At 47.7% G+C, this 19,658-nt stretch overlaps 1 protein-coding gene across 1 annotated transcript in view; it reads left to right on the top strand.

Moving 5' to 3' along the window:
• The first annotated feature begins 335 nt into the window (after nt 1-335).
• The window catches only part of Eyg (eyegone), a 45,769-nt gene continuing 26,446 nt past the window's right edge, over nt 336-19,658 (top strand). Inside the window, exon 1 of the mRNA XM_076368270.1 lies at nt 336-2,776. Coding sequence (XP_076224385.1) covers nt 2,293-2,776 — 484 coding nt within the window. The 5' untranslated portion in view covers nt 336-2,292. The remainder of the gene's footprint in view (nt 2,777-19,658) is intronic.

Genomic DNA, 19,658 nt, shown 5'->3' with positions numbered 1-19,658 from the left:
TCACCTCCTCTTCCTCTGCCTCGGTCGCGATCGAGCTTGGCTGCGCGCGATCGTAATCAACGCGCGAACCCTGCCGTGTCTTCGAGCTACCTAGGCGGCCGGCTACCTGGCAGCTACCCGACTCGCTCGCTCCCGATACGCACCCCCGTCCCGCCGCCATCGCCGCCGTCACCGCCGCCTCGTATTTCTCGTGTGCTCGCGACGTAACGCGTCCTCCTGTTCGTCTTCGTCAGCGCCGGTACGCCGCACCGCGCGCGCCGCGGCGCCTTAAATCTTGATCTCACCTCGGCCGAGGCGGCCGGGAGGGTGGGGGTAAGGCTAGTCTGGGCGCGCTTCGAGCCACCGAACGGAAGGCAATCTGCTCGAATCCGGCGGACCGCGAGCAGGTTACCCCATGTTGCCTCGCGTCGCCGATATCTTCCGCTTCTTCCACTTCGATCTTCGACGGGCGTCCGCTGCGTTCAGGGGTGGGCCTAGAATCGCGGGCCGGGCTATCCGAGGCGATTCACTGTTGAGGACACTGGCACGCACGATGAGGATCTTCGGACCGAAGCCATAAGAAACCGAGTTCCACGAGTGATCGAACCGAGTTCCACTTCGAAGAGGAAGACGCGGCGACCTGTCAGACCGAGCGGACTAATCAGGGTCAAGATCCACGGGAGTAAAAGATCTAACTAACGTGTTCAGTTTCTAGATCCAGCTAGTTCGGACAGCAGGAGGACAGTTTGAGGTAAATCGTACGAGGATCCGAGAAGGGCGACAGGGGGAGGGGGCAGGTGTCGAAGACTGCCCCAGCGTTACCTTAAATCTGGATACGTCGGATGGACGCGAGTAGCCGGCGCTGTTCCCGCGAGGCGTGACGAGGTGGGGGTAAGGCTAGTCGTTGGCGCGCTTCGAAACCCCGAACGGGAAGGCAATCTGCTCGAATCCGGCGGAGCGCGAGCAGGTTATCCCGCGGTGAGCGCGTTCTTCGGTCGCGCCGTTATTGGAGAAGGGATCCGGACGGACCGACAGGCGACGAGGAAAAGAGAGGACGAGAGTGCGAGAGAGGACTGAAGAGGTAGAGACGCGCCGATGCGAGCCGCTACGAAGCCGTGAAAGAAGCGGGAATACATCGGAGCAGAAGACTGGCCAACAGAGACGGACATCGGGAGCAGAAGGAAAGGGAGACAGAGAAAGGGAGATATACCGATACAGGGAGACACACGCACGTACGGAAGGCGGGAGAGAGAGGCGAAAGGAGAGAAAGCGAGCGAACGAACGGGTGTTATAGGAGACGAAGCGGAGGGAGGGACGAAGAGAAGGGCAGACACGTCTATAGGAGGTAGTCACGAGTTCGGGACGAAGCGCCTGCGCTCGCGAGAGCACTCCTCGGCCGTCGCCTGCTCGCCATCGACCACGCTCCTCGTCCACGTAAGTAGACGGGGCGGACGGTACACAGACAGCCGACGTGAAAGCTCGCGGCCCACGATGAATCGCGCTCGCCGTCGGCCAGCCGCCGGACAGGATGTCATTCTGGCCCGCTAATCGGACGCAGGAAGCCACGCCGGACCCACGTCGTCGCGGCGTCGATTGCGCTCGCGCGCTACCGCTGCGCCAGCGCGGCGGCACACACGATCGGTGACCGACGATCATCATCATCATCTGCTGCTGCTGCTGCTGCTGCTGCTGCTGCTCTTCCTCCTGACGTCTCCGTTGCCGTGGTGTCCGCGCTCGCGCGCGTGTGTGTGTTCGGCGGTGGGTGCACACGCGGGGACTTAGTCCGACGCGCCAGTGAACCGCGGGGGTGGACACCCTCGGAAGACGCCGTGACTCCAGTTCCCGGCTGCTGGATCCTCTTCCGCTGTGCGATTTCTACGATACGGTGTGCATCTCGAAGCTAGAAACTTTCGGTGACCGATCGTCGCGATTGATCTTCGATCAGCTGTCAGGTACGTAGCTGTCGGTGGTAAAGGAGTCGAGGTCCGGTACGAAGATCTCGCGAGACTGTACCGTGTAGTGGGAGTATACAGTGGGAGCTGGTCCGTCGAAGAAGAGGTTTCAAATAGGGGGTGCAGGTTCGAGAGGATAGAGGAACGAAGTTGATCGAGTGGTGAAAAGCCAGAGGGAGGACCGCGAGGGTCGTTCGATGCCGCGCGAGTATCCGTCGGATGCGAAAGCAGGAAGAGGAACGCCTCGAGGATAGGGTTGGCGTAGCTGGTGCAGAAGTGGAGGAGACAGAGGGGGAGGAGGAGGAGGAGGAGGAGGAGCTGGTGCCCGGTGTGGAGGGGCTCTGGAGGTGATCGTCTGGTGATGATGATCGGTGGCGGCGTCGCGACCCCTCCTGGTACTGCCAAGTCGGCGGCTGCGATCGACAGCGAAATGGTGCAGGTCGACGGCATTGGCAGTGGTAGTGTCAGTGGCAGTGCTAGTGGTAGTGGTAGCCCTGCGACAGGCGCGACTACTACGCGTCTGACCGCCGCCGGCAACAACGCCGCCGGCACCAACAACAACAACAACAACAATGGGGACGTTGCGAACAATAACAATAACAATAACAACAACGATGTACACCCGGTGGTGAACAGCGCCACGGCCGCGGCCACCGATAAGTTCTGCTGTCACGACGACGACGCGCCGGTCAGCACCGGCGTCACGCGACCTTGGGAACCACCCTCGCCGACCTTCTCGCAGACGAGGTCGCATCTGCTGCAGGTCCATCCGCCGCATCCCCATCAGCATCCGGCCGCTCATCATCATCAGCAGATGACCGTACCGCCAGTGTCTCTGATCGACGGTTAGTTGAGCATTTTCTACTCGTACGACTGTTCACTGTTGCTTTCATCGCACTTTTCTCCTTTGTATCCCCCTTTTAGCCTGATATTTAGGGATATTTGAATATGAATGGAGACACGGTAACATTGTACGGGACCGACAAGCTTATCGCTGATCTAAGATTGAAAGAACCCTCCGGTATTCTTGAATGAGGGGTTGCGAAAGTTGATTTCTTTATGGTAACTCTTGTTCCGTGTGCAAGAGCGTATAACTTCTCGGCTTTCGTAACATTGAACTTGGTACTTGGTGAAAAGTTTCTGGAATTATCGAATTTAATTCTGGAATTAATAAAAATGAGGAGATGGAACTAGACACTAGGAAATAGTAGGATCTATCTTCGCATCTATTGAGGTTTCCTGCCTCGTCGATCCAGGTTATTCGAAAAGACAGTAAAGCTGAGAACGCAACGATAAAGGCGTCTTGGAAGTGCGAAGCTGCGGGGGCAATCCCTTAAAAGAATTCGTGCCATCAATTCCTCCTGTCTCCGCGGAATCAAACGCGTGTATCTTGTCAAGGAAATACGGTCCCCGATAAGCATCAGCCGGTCGTTGTAGCTGGCTCGGGACAAAGTGTTTTTTTAATTTCGCGATTAACCGCGCGAACAACTCGCAGATAAGCCATCGGGGTAGACAAAGACGAGCCAATTAAGCCCGCTGTCGCGATACGGGGAACATCGCAGGACGCTTCGCTTTATTAGAGGAATTGCGCGTCGCTCGAATTCCGCGATCAACGGATGGCCACGGAACAGTTGAGTAAATACACTCTCCCGCGATTAATCGGAGACGATCCGGGGGTAATCGATGAAACGGGACGGCGTCTCGCGTCCGTTCCGCCGTGAATCTGCTGAAAATTTCCATGGGAGCACCGCGAGCGCGTGAACCGAGGGGACGAGACAGCTGGCTCGCGCTGCCCGGCCGGGCTTTTTACCCGGCAGCAATATCGGTACAATTAAATTTAATTGGACAACCGCTTGTCGATCGCGTTACGATCGGAAATCGGTAAGGTCGTTTGGGAGTTTTTGCTAACCCGCTCGAGCGGCTCGTGTCGGAGTGTCGGCGCACACGTTCACAAAAAAAGGCGACCCGAATTGACTACGGTGGAACGCTATTCTTAATTGTCCGTTTATATTAGTTCTTCTGTTATTGGAGGGCATGAAGCCGATGTTTTTCCCCGGTAGTTCACGGGGTTTAATTATTAACGCTCCTAACGTTGCGGTAAATTCGTCCGGGTTTTTAGGCGTGGCGCGCGGACCACCATGTTGTTACGCTTGTTACGCGTAGTGTCGCTAGGAAGTTCGGGAGCACTTTTGGCGCTCACGATCGATGAAAGGTGAGAGAGTTGAGAATTATATAATACGATGTTTCTTGTATTGGATAGGATTATATCGAGGAACGTTTTTATCGCGTTGAGCGGCCTTTGTTCTATTTCGGCGAGCAGAGATATTTTACTATCTTCTTGTCTAATCGATGTAAGCAAAAGACGATGGAGATGCAAAACAATTTCAGACGTTAATTCAAGTTAATAGTTGTAACTTCGAACGAGTTTGTCATTGAAATTAGTCATTTTAGGATACTTGATTGGTATTGCAGTAGCAATTAGCTTCTTAGCATTGTTTCATTAGCGAATACTGCTATATTACCGAAGCGTTTGTATAATATTACCAAAAGAACAAGGTTAAGATTATATAATCTTAACAATACCAATGATTGTGCAGTTTAGATGCTTATAGCACAGAAAGTTTCCTAAAATTCAATATAGATACAACTCTAATCGGTTCTCCTAATTAAACTATAGATTTATATGCACTCATAAGAAAGGATACATTGGATACTTCATAAATAGCAGTTGAAATGTTCAGAAAAGAAAATACTGCTCTACAATCAAACGTTTAACATTCACAATCAACCTATCCTTCAAGCTAGTTAAATTCTCTATCGAAAATTGATTAACAACGCATTTATCAATCCCGATGTCTCTAAACCACTCAGAAACTTCCCTATTCCTACATCCTCACAGTACCAATAAACGAATACCCACACATAAACGCCTAACGTCCCCAAGTCACCACTCCAACTGCCCATTAACCCGCCACTGATCATCTCGAGACCCGTCCTCCCGCGTGGCGCGATGGTAGATGCAATCAGCGCGTCCCGATCAGGCCGATCATCAAAGACGCTTAATCACGCGGCAATCGTCAACAAGGTAGCGCGACTCGGATCTCTCCACGCCGCGCGTCTAAGCGGAAAGAAAGACGGAAAGAAGTCGCGGCGAGAGCGAGGCGAAGGAAAAAAAAAAGGACAGGGGGGAGCATCGTAAATCGCGTTAAACGAGCGTAACAACGTCGTTTCATGGTTCTCCAGGTGTCGAAAGCGGCGTCGACCGGTCTCGTCCGGCCGGGCCGATTCTTAAGGGATGATACGATCTTCCCCCGTCCGGCGATGGTATCTCCGCGCGCGGAGGAACAGCCCGGCGCGGCCGGTTAACTCGTTAACGCGCGAAAAATCGGTGCGCACCGAAATCGCCGGCGATCTGGCCGACGCGCACGCACACGTCCGCGTTTATATACGCTCGGCGGACGTATCGCCGCGCTTGTTACGCGTCATTTAAACCCGCGAACGATAACGCACGGGCCCACGTCTCGGGCGTACAGAGAGAAAGAGAGAGAGAGAGAGAGAGAGAGAGAGAGAGAGAGAGAGAGAGAGAGCGGAGCGTAACGGGCGGACGACGACGACAACCTTTGCGATTCCCCCCCGTTCGGCATAACGTACGAGATCGTGCGCGTACCTGTAGCCGGTCGAATATTTTCTCGAAGGGGGATAAACATCGTCGCTGGACACGGGTTACGATGATGTTTATCGACGGGACAGTTAAGTCATCATCGGAACCGCGGTGAAAAATGACGGCGCGCGTCGACATTACCATAACGCGCGGGGCGCACGGCGAGGAACGACCGTGTCCCGGCGTTGCCCGGGAGAACGAACGGCCCATAATAAACAGGGGAATATCATTTTGGTCCGCGGCGATACACGCTCGGCTCGCGGTTGGCCGGCCGTGGTGCGTTATCGTCGGCTCGTCGTCACCGGGCTACGAGCCTCTTCCCCGGGAACGGTTAATTGAACGGTCCCGCAGGGTTCGGGGAGCCTGCGCGTCGAACTCTCGTCATAAGGTGTCTCCGGCACTAACGCCTACGGACCTGTCGTTCTCCAAGCGAACATCGACACCCGTTTGCTCGCGTCTCAGCGTGCACCTCGCCGCGCCGCGCCGCGCCTTGCCAACGGGGATGACCGGGGACCAAACGACCCTGTAAACGGACCGTCGACCCCCAGGCCAGCAGACGGACACCCTCTTCCCTGATAAGAGGGCCGATCCACCGCGCAATCAACCGGCCCCGAAGAATGCCCATACGGTGGATGCTCGGCTGCTCGCCGCCGCCGCGTATTCCAACTACTGGGTATATTCAGCCGAAGAGAGACGGCTTTCCGTGGTTTACACTTGCCGGGATCGGACGGCCGAGTCCCGGCCGGCCTCTCCGGCTACCAGCCATACTCGTCCAGAACCGGTTTCAATCCGTCGCCGACAGTACGTCTTTTCGCGGGCAGCCTGCGAGATACTCTTTCTTGAACCACTCGGTATCCGTATTGTTCCGAACGGCGCGCCGCTCGAGAACGCCCGGTTATGAGCGCGGACCGATCGTCTCGGTAGCGTCCGGACAGTTTATCGGCGACTGCTCCGAGGCTTGGCGGCGGATCGTTAGGTCTCGCTGGGTTTCATCCGACCCCTCGGGGACGAGGGACTTTTTCCAGCTGGCGAAAGCTCTCGCGGAAGCACCTGAATCGGGTGTACTGCGCAGGACGGAAGATTAGGGTCTTTTGTCTTTGGGATAATTAACACGTTGAAGACTGCACTTCATAGAAGATACGAGAAATGGAAAAAATATGAATCATTGGATTACATTGTTATTACGTGTTCATTATGTCACCGCATTATGTGCTATTATTTAAGAAATATTCTCAAATAATCAACGTTTAATTGAATGAACTGTAGCAATTCGAGGTTGGGGTCACCGGTGACCCCACGGAATTCAACGTGTTAATTGTTGAAGATTATGGAAGAATGTTTGTTCTTTTTGTTAATGATTGAATTATTTGGTTGGAGATTTCTGTTCTGAAGATAGATGACATGGATTGATTTGTTACCGACTTGGGGATCTTTTATGTTTATCGCGTAATTTCGTAATTTATTAATTGCCTTTTACGCGAGGTTAATAGGCAGAGACGCGTGTTGGAATGATGGGGGAATTAGATTTCGCGGTATTAAATGTTTGTCGAACATCCCGGCGAGGCTTATATTCATGTCGCCGTTTAGACGTCGTTCGCAGATGAAAAGCACGGGTACCTGTTTTGATGCGGTGTAATATGTTTATGTATCTACTTATTCCTGTAATTAAATTATTGAAAGATGTGCGCGACGCGGACCCCAGTGATCCTAAACGCAATAAAACCGCCCAGTCGCCCGACGATTTCAAGATCAGTGGCATTAATGGTCCACGTGGTTGCGCCGCGTCGCGTTTTATTGAGCCTTTATTGGATGAAATTAAATGAAATGAAATTATTACTTATTCATATTTTATGTGCCAGTTAATATATGTATTATTCAGATTCATGTTATCATAAATTTAGGTGTCTTCGCTTATACCGCGGAGAGCGCGCCGCGAGCCGCATCAGGTTTCGCTCGGAACCGACCGGTCCTCGAGATGTTAATGCCCGTCCATTCTTCACTTTCCCAAATTAATTCGTCCCCCGGCGTCCAATTAACCTAATGATAACGGATCCGCCGTGATTCATCAACCGGGAACTCGTCGAAAAACGCGACAGCTCTCTCGCTTGCGCGATCGGTCGCGACGCGAAATCCTTCGAACGTTCGATCTTCGACATCAGTCCGCTTCTAACCGTCCCAGAAGACATTTCCCCGGCGGTGTTCCCCGTTGGAAACGTTGACGCCGTTCAGAATTCGATCGTCGTTTACGCCGCGCGATAATTCATTGTCGACATGATTTGAAAACATTCCAGAAAAGCATTTTTCCCCCAGCCGAGGCTGAACGCGCGATTCGAAATCCATTCCGCGGTATATACCCGATCGCCGGCAGTCGTCACGCAGAAAATAACTAAATTCCCGGACGTTTCATTATCGCAGCCTACCGAGCTGCCAGATCTCGTATCGCGGCCGTGCTGAATATCAGAGGTGAAATGTACCTGACAGCAATCCTATCGGCGGGTTCTTTCTTTTTCACCGTGAAAAAAGGAGAATTCGTAAACAAGATGCGTTGTTTATGCAGGCGAGATAGGAAACGACATCACTTACGGGAACGAGAGCCGATACACGCCGCCTCTCTATCCGGCAGATTTTACTGCCACACCCAGCAGGTATTTCGAGGCAGGTATCGCGGCCCGGTAGTTGGTAGGTATCTTCATCTGTCCGCCGCTGGGCCACTTTGTTTCCCCCTTTTTCACGCTGTCCCCACGAATCGTTCTACCCTATTGTAAAGTAACGAACAGTCCGTCTTCGTTCACCGTCGCGCGTTAATTAGAACCGTCCGGCGATCGACGAAACGTCGACGGAGTCCGGACGATCGGGAACCGCGAGTTCTGACGGAAGTCCGATGGCGTCTCTCTTGATCGTTGGGAAACGTTGATAAGTTTCTTTCGGCTTGACGTTTATTTGTGGAGATAGGTACTAGGTGTTTCATGTTTGATGGGTTTCTTAATTAATTTCATGTATGTGGATGTTGTTGAGTTTGTATAAACTTTTCTGTCGCCAGAGTTGAATATTAGGAAACGTAGGCTTAAGTGAGAATTCTCCTTTAGGTTGATTAATCATTGCTGAAACAATTGAATTGCAGAAGGTACTCTAAGGCATTAAGTTTCTAGACACTCGAGAATCTTATAACCTTATAATCCCTCGAATAAATATTCATATTCCAAAACAATGCTAACAAAATGCAGCAAAACCTATACTCCTCTCACAACACAAAAATATCTCACATTCGTAAAAGGATAATCATTATCTAATTAAGATCCAACCACCAGTCTTCACTCGAAGAAAACGAAAATCGGTTTCCCATTTCCAACGGATCCATTCACGAAATAACTTATCGCCAACATTCGTAATTCCGTTGGGAGCCCTTCCTGCCGCGGCGTTGCCGCATAATTTACGTACTCGTAATATTTACATTCAATTACCAGCTAATAAATACGATATAATAATAATAACCATCTCCTATTCCGTGGCGTTTAAACGAACGCCGATCCCCGGTTTTCCGCCGGGCAGTATAATACCGGACGCGGTAAATATCGCGGCCGGTGCCGATTCAGACTAATTAAACGTGGGCAATATTTGATCGAGGTATGCGCAGCTAATTGGATCTCGTGTCCATTCGTCTCCGGCCGGCGACGATTTATACTCCGTTAGCCGTGGATAACCTAAGTATCTCGTTCCTATCCGCGGCTGAATTTATAGCCACACCCAGGCCGCGTTTCAGAGACAGGTACCAGACTCTCGTCGTGTCCTGCGTTCGCCGCCTCTCGATTCCTACGGTTCCCGCCGATTTTCGGTGGATTCCGGGCCGGTGTTCGCGTGTGCCCCGATCACGGCCGGACCCGACCGATCCGCAAATCGTCCTCGATGAGTGCCGTCGATCCTCCGGAGCCCCGTCGTATCCACGTTTTATCGTCGCGCGGATTTGCGCTCCCGATCAGAACGATTTTCATTCGCGGATCTTCCAGTCTTCTTCTTCTCCTTCTTCTGCTTCTTCTTCTTCTTCTTTGTCTGCTTTCTGTGGCACCTTTGTTCTCCGATATTGCCGTGCCCGGGCGACGCGAAAAATATTCACGTCAGTCGTCGAATTTTCTCGGTCAATCGTTATTCGAGCACTTTAAATCGAGTATAGCTTTGTCCTCGTTTGAAGGAATATGAAGTTGCGACGAGGTTCGCAGCGATGTAAGCTACGTTTAGAGAAAGTAAAGCGTACTGTTGAATCTGAAGAGATTAAGAGGCTTTAATATTGCTCTTCGACTGTTAAGTTAATTTGTATGTTGCATTCAGGTGTACTGGAAGGGTTTAATAACGTTGTAAGAGATCAATATTTTCAGTTGTAAACTCGAAGTTATAATAGACCGAGGAATTACTATCCCTGCAATTACAACTTCTAAAGTTTCGCTGATTTCCTCGCTTCGAGATCTATCGCTATAATGAATCAATCAATTACCCATATTCTCGCTCCACGTATTACTGCAACAGCATTAGTACAATAATATTACAACAAGAAGAAACATATAATTATAGTATAGTGGTGGTGGTTTTACTATTAGATGATATTTGAAAATGTGGATCTTTAGTAAAAAGAGAATTAGGAAAACAACAATATATTTAATAAGATAAAGGAAACAATACGGACAACACGTAAAATACAACACACGACTCTCGCACCAAAAATGTTCTACTCCGCTGTCGCTCACCAAAATGTCCCCATGCACGCATTTCCACTCGCTTTTATCACACACCCCCATTCGCTCTGTCTTTCTCACCCTTGCACCCTTCTCACTCGCATCTTTCGTCCATGGTCAAAATTCACGCAGTCACGTACACACTTTTCTCACGGTTCAGTCGGTCAGTTCCAGACACTCTTCCTCGCATTCTTTCAGCCACTCGAAATTGTCTAAACGCAGTCACACTATTTCCCAAACATCCCGGCGCCGGTCCGTCGCAGTATGACCTGGTCGCCCTTACGCACGCACAACAAACCATTCATCCTACAATAAATATTCTCGATACTACATAATACTCTATTAAGTGAAAAACAATTAACAACTTTCAGAATATTACCTCAACGCATTTTAAAACTTCTAATTATCAAACTTCACCTACCCCACAACTTATACCCATCTCGCGCATTTCATCGGCACTCCGCTTCAATCCTCGCGATTTTCATTCGTATCTTCCTTCTTTTCTTCACTTTTTTTCCTACGCCTATGTAGACATCTATGTACAACCGTATATACGTGCGGTCGCATATGCACGCGTATGTACATCGATTATGTACAGCCTCGCGGGGAACGATCGGTCTTTTCCACGGGGCAATTCCGTGTATACGAAAAGGATCTAGAGGAGTCAGTCCGATCCTCAGAAACTCGTTCAGAACCGGTTCTCTAGGGCCGGCCGTCGATGCAACGACACGACGCATTTCTTTCGGTGCATCGGCTACTTTCGTTTTCACGACATCCCCGATAGCTTTGACACGGAACGGGCGCGGAATGCGCGGCCGATGCGGCCTGCCAGAACGCGTAGGTTTCGCGCCTTGCCACTCGCGAAACGACCGAACGGATGCCCCTCATCTGCGCGAAACTGCTCGCGCCCGGATCGTTTCTCCCCTGTCTCTCTCCGGCGGCCGCACCGAATCGCCGATCGGGTACGCTCCTCCTCGTCCCCGGCCTTATACAGCCACCGAAAGGGAGAAACACCTCGGACTGATCCGATTTCCTGAGGACTCCTGGAAAATCGTGAACGCGATCGGCGGCGTATCGTCTATTTATAGCCGGCCAACGCCGCGCCCGGCGGCGGTCCGATTTAATCGGTGACGATCGTAATTGAATATTCGGACCGCTCGGTTTTTCTCGACGGGGACCGAGGATAATTTCGTGTAATTATTCGAGGATAAAGTACCGAGCGCGCGGCGCGATCGTTGCCACGGGATCGAGCGGGAGAATATTCCTGCTCGTTATTCGATGATCCAGTTTCCGACGATTACTGCGAGATATTGACTCGGTTTGACGCGATCGGGGTGTAGTCTATTTATAGCCGGTAACGCCGTGTTCCCGGCGGTTCGATTTAATCGGCGATGATCGTAATTGAATATTCGGGCTCGGTTCGTTTTTCTCTCGCGGGGGGATCGGAGATTATTTTGTGCAATTATTCGGGGTGATGGTTTGATTGCGCGGCTTCGAGAAATGTTTCTCCTCGTTACCCGACGATCCGATTTCTGATGATTACCGGGAGATGTTGACTCGGTTTGACGCGATCGGGGTATGGTCTATTTATAGCCGGTAACACCGTGTTCGCGGCGGTTTGATTTAATCGGCGATGATCGTAATTGAATATTCGAGCGATTTGTTTTCCTCTGACAGGGTGATCGAAGATTATTTTGTGTAATTAGTCGGGAGTGATAAGAGATTCAAGGAGAAATACGTTTCATCGTTGTTTGACGATTTCTGGCGACTCGTGGAAGGAGGTTTCATGGATATTGTCTTGTTGATCGAGGGAAATTTGATCGTTTTAGATGATAATTAATAGAAATTTACATCTTGTTCTAAAAGATTATCAAGTGAATTTGGAACTGGCGACTCAATTCACTCAACCTTCGTTCCTCCGGTGTTATTCGAATCACACTAGTAAGAAATATTCGATCATTTACGATAATCAGTGTTGTACATTAACCGATGTTAAACATTTTTAACCAGCGACACGCGTCAATGTGTGACTGTATAAAAACTCAAGCAACCATTCCTAATATTTCCGTTAAACGGATGATGTATAAAGATAAAGTACAGATAAAAATACATTTATATACTTCCACTACTTTATTGAGCATGAAAATGAAACACTATGGCATTACCATGTGCAATGGCCAGGAACCGCCATAAAACCTGACCCATAGATTTCACGTGTGCCGAACTATACCGGCCGGTCCGATGAAAAAGGAACAAAAACTAGAAAAGAACTGACCGTAACTGTGACTAATTTTTCATGAAATTTAATTGGAACCGTCGTTTATCCGCACCGGTGAGCCGATGTTTTCATATATATCTCTCTGTTTAACCCGTGCCCGACGTCATTAGGTTCAACGCCGGGCGATCGCGGTCGAACATTCGAGTATTTCATTTCGGCAGGAAAGAAAGTGATACTAATTCCGTGTAATTGTTAGTAGAGCCAGATAATAAATCTTCCAAACCAGATTCGTCGGAGACTGTATGGAGCCCGTAATAAGATTTAACGTAAATCGTGCCTCTATTCGTTCATTAGACTCCTATTCTACTTTCCACTCGATCGGTTGCAATAATATGCATATTCAACGTAGACGTGTGTAGACCTTAATACTTTACTGCCCTGATCGCCAGGCCAATATCCATAAATTTCAGCAAAACGGAAACTCCATGAGACATGATTTATCACGGCACTTCGATTAACAACGAAAATTCCCCGGTAATTCTGCTAAATCGGGGAGGGGTGCAGATTTTCTTGTCGAATCTCTGGATTTACGTGTCCATAAACATTTGCATTTAATAAGAAGATTAACTCGTCGGAAATTAGACGCTTTCGGGCTGCGAGGAACAGAGAATTTTTATATGCGACTTTAATTTCGTCGATGGCGCTTCTCATTGAAAGTTCACGCTAATTTCTGTATTATTTTGTGAAGATAATAGGTCGAAGAAAGTGGTGCGTCCAATTTGATTGAAGATAGAATTGAGTTTATAACTCTATTATTCGTATCAAGCTCCTAATGATCAACATCTGAAATCTTCTATAGAATTCTATACGAACTTGAATACAGTTTGATATTCAACTTGTTTTACCTTCAAATAAAAATATATGTAGCAATAAAGTGTTTTTTAGTGGCAGATTCGATAATAAAGAATTGATTTCACGCAAAATTTTGATGTCGGGCGCGTCTCGATCTTGTCTGCGACAAATTAATAGTCCAAAACTCCTGCAGTCGTTATTCATAACTAAATTACGAATCTTAATGTAGAATTCAGTTTCTTAATCACTGATTTACTATGTTTTGTCACGTATTATTCACAAATGCATAGAAAAGAGACAAATAACGTGTCAAACAATTAAATTCTGTGAAAGTTTCCCACTTATTTCTCAAATTCCTAACGAGTCGCAAATACAAACTAATCTTCAGTTCAACTGTGGTATAACAGCCTCGGCAATTAGATACTATTTAAAGAGATTCGTTAAGAACTTTTTCCGATTGTCGCGTTCCCTGGAAAATTCCTTCGACTCGTTTCCTCCGTTCTAGCCTGTCTTTAGCGTCAGCTGAAGAAGTAATTTATCAGCTACCGAACACGCATTGTGCTGTGCATTCGTGGCAGTGCATTCGTCAGAGCAAACACCGTTGAAAAAGCGGCAGAAGAAGGGGCGGTGTTTGTTAATTTAAATTAGGCGTGAACAATAAACATTTTTATGTTAAACACGCGGCATTCCCCTCGTCGCAGAAGCTTTCACCCGTGCTCCAAAACCGTCGAATTTGAATTCCAAATTAGATTTGTCGCTGCTACTCACTCGGCAGCGCACCAACGGTAGAACAATGCCCGTGTTACACTACGAAGCCTACCACACGACCGTGTAAACGATTCCATGGCAGTTACAATCGAACATGGCGAACAGAAAAAGAAATAGGTTCAGAGTTTATTCCACAGCAGTCCGAAATTACGATAAAACGCGCATTCTTCGTAGAACGTGCGTCTAATTATTGGATCACATAGAAAACACCGTCGGATTTTTGCAGTAATTAATGTTCTACTATTTTTTAGCAAAAGCTACTGCTTTTAATCTGTACAATATGCGTGTATTTCGATTACTAGATACATTAGTCGCTGATTTAAGAGTAGAACTGTCATTCTCGTCAAAATAGCTGGTTTCAGTTTCATTTTACAATTATTGAATTAACCAAAGTGTTCACATGTGAAATTATTAAAGACACCACTGTATATTCACATCGAATTGCAGTTTTTCATAAATTTCTTATTATTTCTGAATACGTAACCATTATAGGCACTTTTCCTAGAATCAGTAGGCTCAAAATACGCCTACCTTTAACACCCAATCATTCACAACTCCTTCTCGACAGTTCCTAACCACTTCTTTCTTAATCCTTAGCACTCCAGGCTGTTTTGTAATCTATCAGCAACTGCAACTAATTTTTATAGTATTCCTAGCGAAAATGAGAAATGCTATAACATTCTTTCGATCTTCTTTTTCCTTCTCAGTACAAAATTTGGATGCGTGGAAAATCTAATAATTTTAGGGTAGTTTCTTTAAGATTCGTTGAAATGTTTAATATTATAAGTGCAATATTGGAGCCTACAGAGTTCAAAGGGTTAATACCTCTAATTACATTACAATTTATCCTGCAAGAACATTTGGTAAATCATTTCAGCAATGCGTGTGATCGAAATCTTTCCGCCGGTAAGCAAAGTACAGTTCGAAGATCGTTTAAAGCTGGATCTGACCAACTGATCTGACTGATCTGTTCTCACCATCTCTCTTCTCATTTTCGATATCAATCTGCTTTCGCCAATACACTTACACGTCACCAATTAAAACCATAAACAAAACACATAAACCCCTTTTACCTCTGTGCCCTCTCACTAGTCACCGAATCATCTCCCAAGTACATCCAAGTAATCACTCATCCTGTACCAAACAAATGCAAACATTTCGCTGAACACTCTATAATCTATTAAAACCACACTGATTAAGAACAAAAGCGATCTACGCGTTGATTCTAAAGTGACAAAGCTGCGCAAGTGTAAACGCACTTCTACAGAATGACGAAACACGTATTGGTAATTAGCGAGCGGTTGCCCTGATCAGGAGCGGTAGACGAACCGTTAATCGTGCAGTCATTCGGACCGTGTGATCCAAATCGCGATAATGTTCCGTAAATATTCCACTTAACCGTCCCTCGATTCGAGGCGTGCGAGACAAATCGCGATGGTGTTCCGTGAAGAACGTATAAACTCCGTCGAAGCCGTTTGACGAAACGCAGCGAGATACATAGTCGGGTATCAGCGGCGTGTATCATCGTCAGAAATTACTGTAAGGGGGTATAACGATTGGGCGAGTACCCGCGTAAAATCCATCCGGGGCGGCGATCGGCAATTCGGCCGGCCTATAAAAGACTAATTAATTAAACGGCCGCTATGTAAACGAGAGGGACGTATTCGCGCTCCGTCCCCAGGTCGTAACCGGTCGAAACAACGCGTTACAAATGAGCCCGGGGACCGGCCGTTTCTATCTGCCTACGGAATTTAATTTCCCGTTCACTAAATATACAGGGTGTTTAACCAGACCGGTGCCGAACACCGCGAGCGCTTGGCATTCGTCGGAACAAGTAAAAAGGTCTTAACGAACATCTGCTCGGAAGCCGCTGGTTCCGGAGTTATTCGGTTTGTCTCTTACTTCAGACGTGTAAAAGGTTAATTAAGAAGTATAATCTACGTAGAACTACCGCAGTGAGTGAACTGAGACAGTGCAATGAAAATTCGTACGATCGGAGCAATTAAAACGTGCGCATCTACGAGGACGCGAGCGGGAATCGCGAAATGGCTATAGGAAAATATATAAAATACCCAATGTCTGATGCTTTGTATAATATTCCTTGTCGAAAACCACTTTCTATAGTGCCCTATGTTTCCGGCTATATCAAGTTTTCTAACTATATTCTTCAGAATTCCTTGTTACACGAAGATAGTACGAAACCTCATAATTCCAACAGTTTTCACGTATTAACCCTTTAAGGACGAACGTCTCCGGCGACATCCAGCTTTAATCTAAACTCTCGAGTCACAAACAAGTAGCACAATTAACTAAATAACAAACAATCTGTAGTTGTTCCCTCATACCATTCAAAAGTTCAATAATACAATTTAGCTTCTCGAGGAGGCTCTTCGATATTTGACAAAATCTTCGCAAAGGGTTGAAATCTTTTCACTTCCGACGAGTTCTCGCGATCACTAGCACCGCGAGATTTCGACGGTCATTTTTGAACACTCTGTACACCCTGTCGGTCCGGCGAGGATCGTTCCGCAGACGTATAGACCCGGCGCGATCTCAAGATCACGGTCCCGTCACCGATCGTTCGCGTCCGGCGAACGGTTCTTTAACATCGTCGTACGATCGTAAACTATCGTGCCCGCGGATCGTACGAAACGTCGTTAAGATTATCCGCCCGTAAAATCACGGGCCGTCCCGGTGCCGGACGCTAATTACGATTATTCCAGCGGCCGTGATTCCTCCTTGGAAATTAATTCGAAACGCTAAATACCGGGGTTACACGCGCGCGCGCACGCCAGAGGCCGACTATTTACGCGTCCGGCGAGTAATAGAGATCCGCGACAGGTTGTTTTGATTGGCCTCAGCGGGATTTATCGGAATAACTCAACGGCGTTGTCGACTGTCACCGGAGTGAAATCAGTTCGTCGATTGAGGAGTTAAGAATCCCGTCCGCTCGAAGTCGGCCGATTTTATCCGGTTTCGACGGAAACTGCAGTTCCGATCTTTAGGTAGATACCGGCGGACACGTGGGCACGCGAAGGAATATGAAATCGAAAATAATCGATTGATTCGTGAGAAAGCGGAGATTGGATAGCTTGTACTTTCATTTTTATGTTCCTGCGTTCGAATTCCTGTCGAATAGAGTTGGAGATGGAATAGTGGGAAGTTCTTTGGGAATCAACGCGTGGATATATAGATCAATGGAATAGTATAATCGATTCTGAAGCTCTTAAAGCTTATTCTTATATTCCTGTGTTCAAGCTTATATGAAACTAACCGAAGATAGAATACACTAGAAGATATGATCCGTAACATAAAAATGACTAATTGCGTCTAGAAGTACCCCTTGCAAAGTCTACTCTTCAATTTCTATATCTCCATATTCTACTATACTATATTAACCCCTTGGCGTACTATTTACTTTCGTTACTAAGCTCGTGTAATATTTTACTATCGACAATCTGTAAGAAATACAACAAAATTCTCCATTCTTCAGTCGGAAACTTCATTTGAAGATAATACATTGATAATAGCAGAATAGTTGTTTGCTTTGATCCGTGGGTAATGAACATTGATTCTTGTTAAATTAGTTTAGAAATCTTCGTCACGAGTCTCACTCGTTGTACGGCAAGGGCTTAAGAATCAAAGATAGTGTACACAGTTATAAATAGACGCTAAACGAAAAACACGAAGCAACAAGCAAAGAGAACTAACCGATCGCTACGAAAAATCGCTGGCAAAGCCTACGCTTCGCTTTTGACGTTCCCCCGTGTAAGTTCGCGCGAATGTAAAAATCGCAGCGGGCGCAGGCGATCCGATCGCATCGGGCCGTCGCGAATTACGCACAGCCGGTCGGGTATCGGCGAATATCGCGTGATTATTTCACGCAATTACGGATTCACCGGTATGAAAGGAGAGCGGGGCCGGTCCCCGTCGCGTCGGCGAGCTGCAAAAAGAGGAACGATCGTGAATCGTCCGGTGAAACGCGAACTGTCCGCGGCGACACCCTTCTCGATCAGCTCGCTCTCGTGTTCGCCAACCCCACCACCGCACCCCTTCGAGGAAAGATACGATCGGCGCTCGGAGCGGCGTTAAAGTAAGGTTCCCCGGGCGAAAAATGGATCGCACTCAATACCGTGGCCCCGTTCGATCGTAAATCCTCGTCTCCCCGGCTTTCTCTCTCCCTTTTCCTCTTTCCCTAGCCCTCTTTCTCCGCGCGGCTCTCACGAGCCGAGTGGCACGAAACGAAATGTCCCCGAGATTAGCCGCCTATAAAATCACGGGTAAGTCGCGAACCGCTCCCGAGGTGTCCTTCGAGGAATTACGAGGGTCTTCGCACCTCCCGGTGATTAATCGCCGCGATTTAAACGGGCAGATGCGCGCGGCGAGCCTCGGGCCCCCGATACACCGATCCGCCGGGCCCACTCGTGGAAAAGATCGCGCCGTGCGCGGCGGATCGCGAGAACCCGGCCGCGATCTCGAGCAATTTCACCTCTTTTTGTGCCCAAAATTGCCAATGATGAATCGCACTCATTGTACGGTGCGGTTCTTATGTTCCGATAAGTGAGATGTAACGATTGAGAATGAAGACGGTGGATATTTCTTATTCGTATCTTATTCTCTGACGTTTGTTCCACCGTTTTTCGTTTAGGCGACTCGGTGAATGATAAAGGCTGAATCGAGACGTCAACGTCGCTGTGATTACTCTGAATTTTTCACTTGATGGATTGGTTGAAGATGCATTCTATGCACGTCTTGTTGCATTATGTTTTATTATATTTTTAATTATCGATGAAATTAGTGTGCATATCTTAACCCTTTGGCCTATGACTTATTTCTAAACTCTGATCGATACAGCTATTTTGCCATTAATTTATTGAAAAAAAAAATTCTAAGCATATGTTACGTCTACATTTCCTTTTAAGTATAATAGTTGATTACAGAGGAATAATATTTACTTTAAACTCGAATGAACTGAGTAATATATATTTGTTGAATCGTGTTGAAAATCTTCACGAGTCTCACTCGTTGTAGGGCAAGGGGTTAAAGATAATTTCGAAAGGTCAAGTTTCTTAGTTATATCGGTTACAATACAGAAAGTTGATCGTTTCAGAAATAAGTTCGATGCAAAGGAGGATTAAAGGTTCGTTATAAATATTATTTAACGTATCAAAGAAATTTTTCTCCAATTTCAAGTTTTCAAATAAAACCATTCTATCCTTCGATTTCGAATAAATTCAAAATAAATTGCAGATAAATTCCGAAGAAATTATCTCGCAAAAGTCGGTAGACATTTCCAACGGCACTTTCGGTTTACAGGCGGCAATCGAAGTTCGACAAATTCGCGAGCAGCACGGACAAACGAGGAACCCATTATCCGCCCATAAAACGAGGGCGCTCGGTTTTTCACGTGGCTCGGTTTTTAGGATCGTCGATCTTGTAACCCGTCCGCCGAGACGATCTTGTTAGGCAGCAAGGACGAGCACGTGCTGCCAGCCGTCAAGCTG

The sequence above is a fragment of the Nomia melanderi genome, chromosome 6 (assembly GCF_051020985.1).
Source record: "Nomia melanderi isolate GNS246 chromosome 6, iyNomMela1, whole genome shotgun sequence".
Lineage (NCBI taxonomy): Eukaryota > Metazoa > Arthropoda > Insecta > Hymenoptera > Halictidae > Nomia > Nomia melanderi.
Note: the sequence above shows the minus strand (reverse complement) of the source record. Positions and strands in the feature narration are given on the sequence as shown.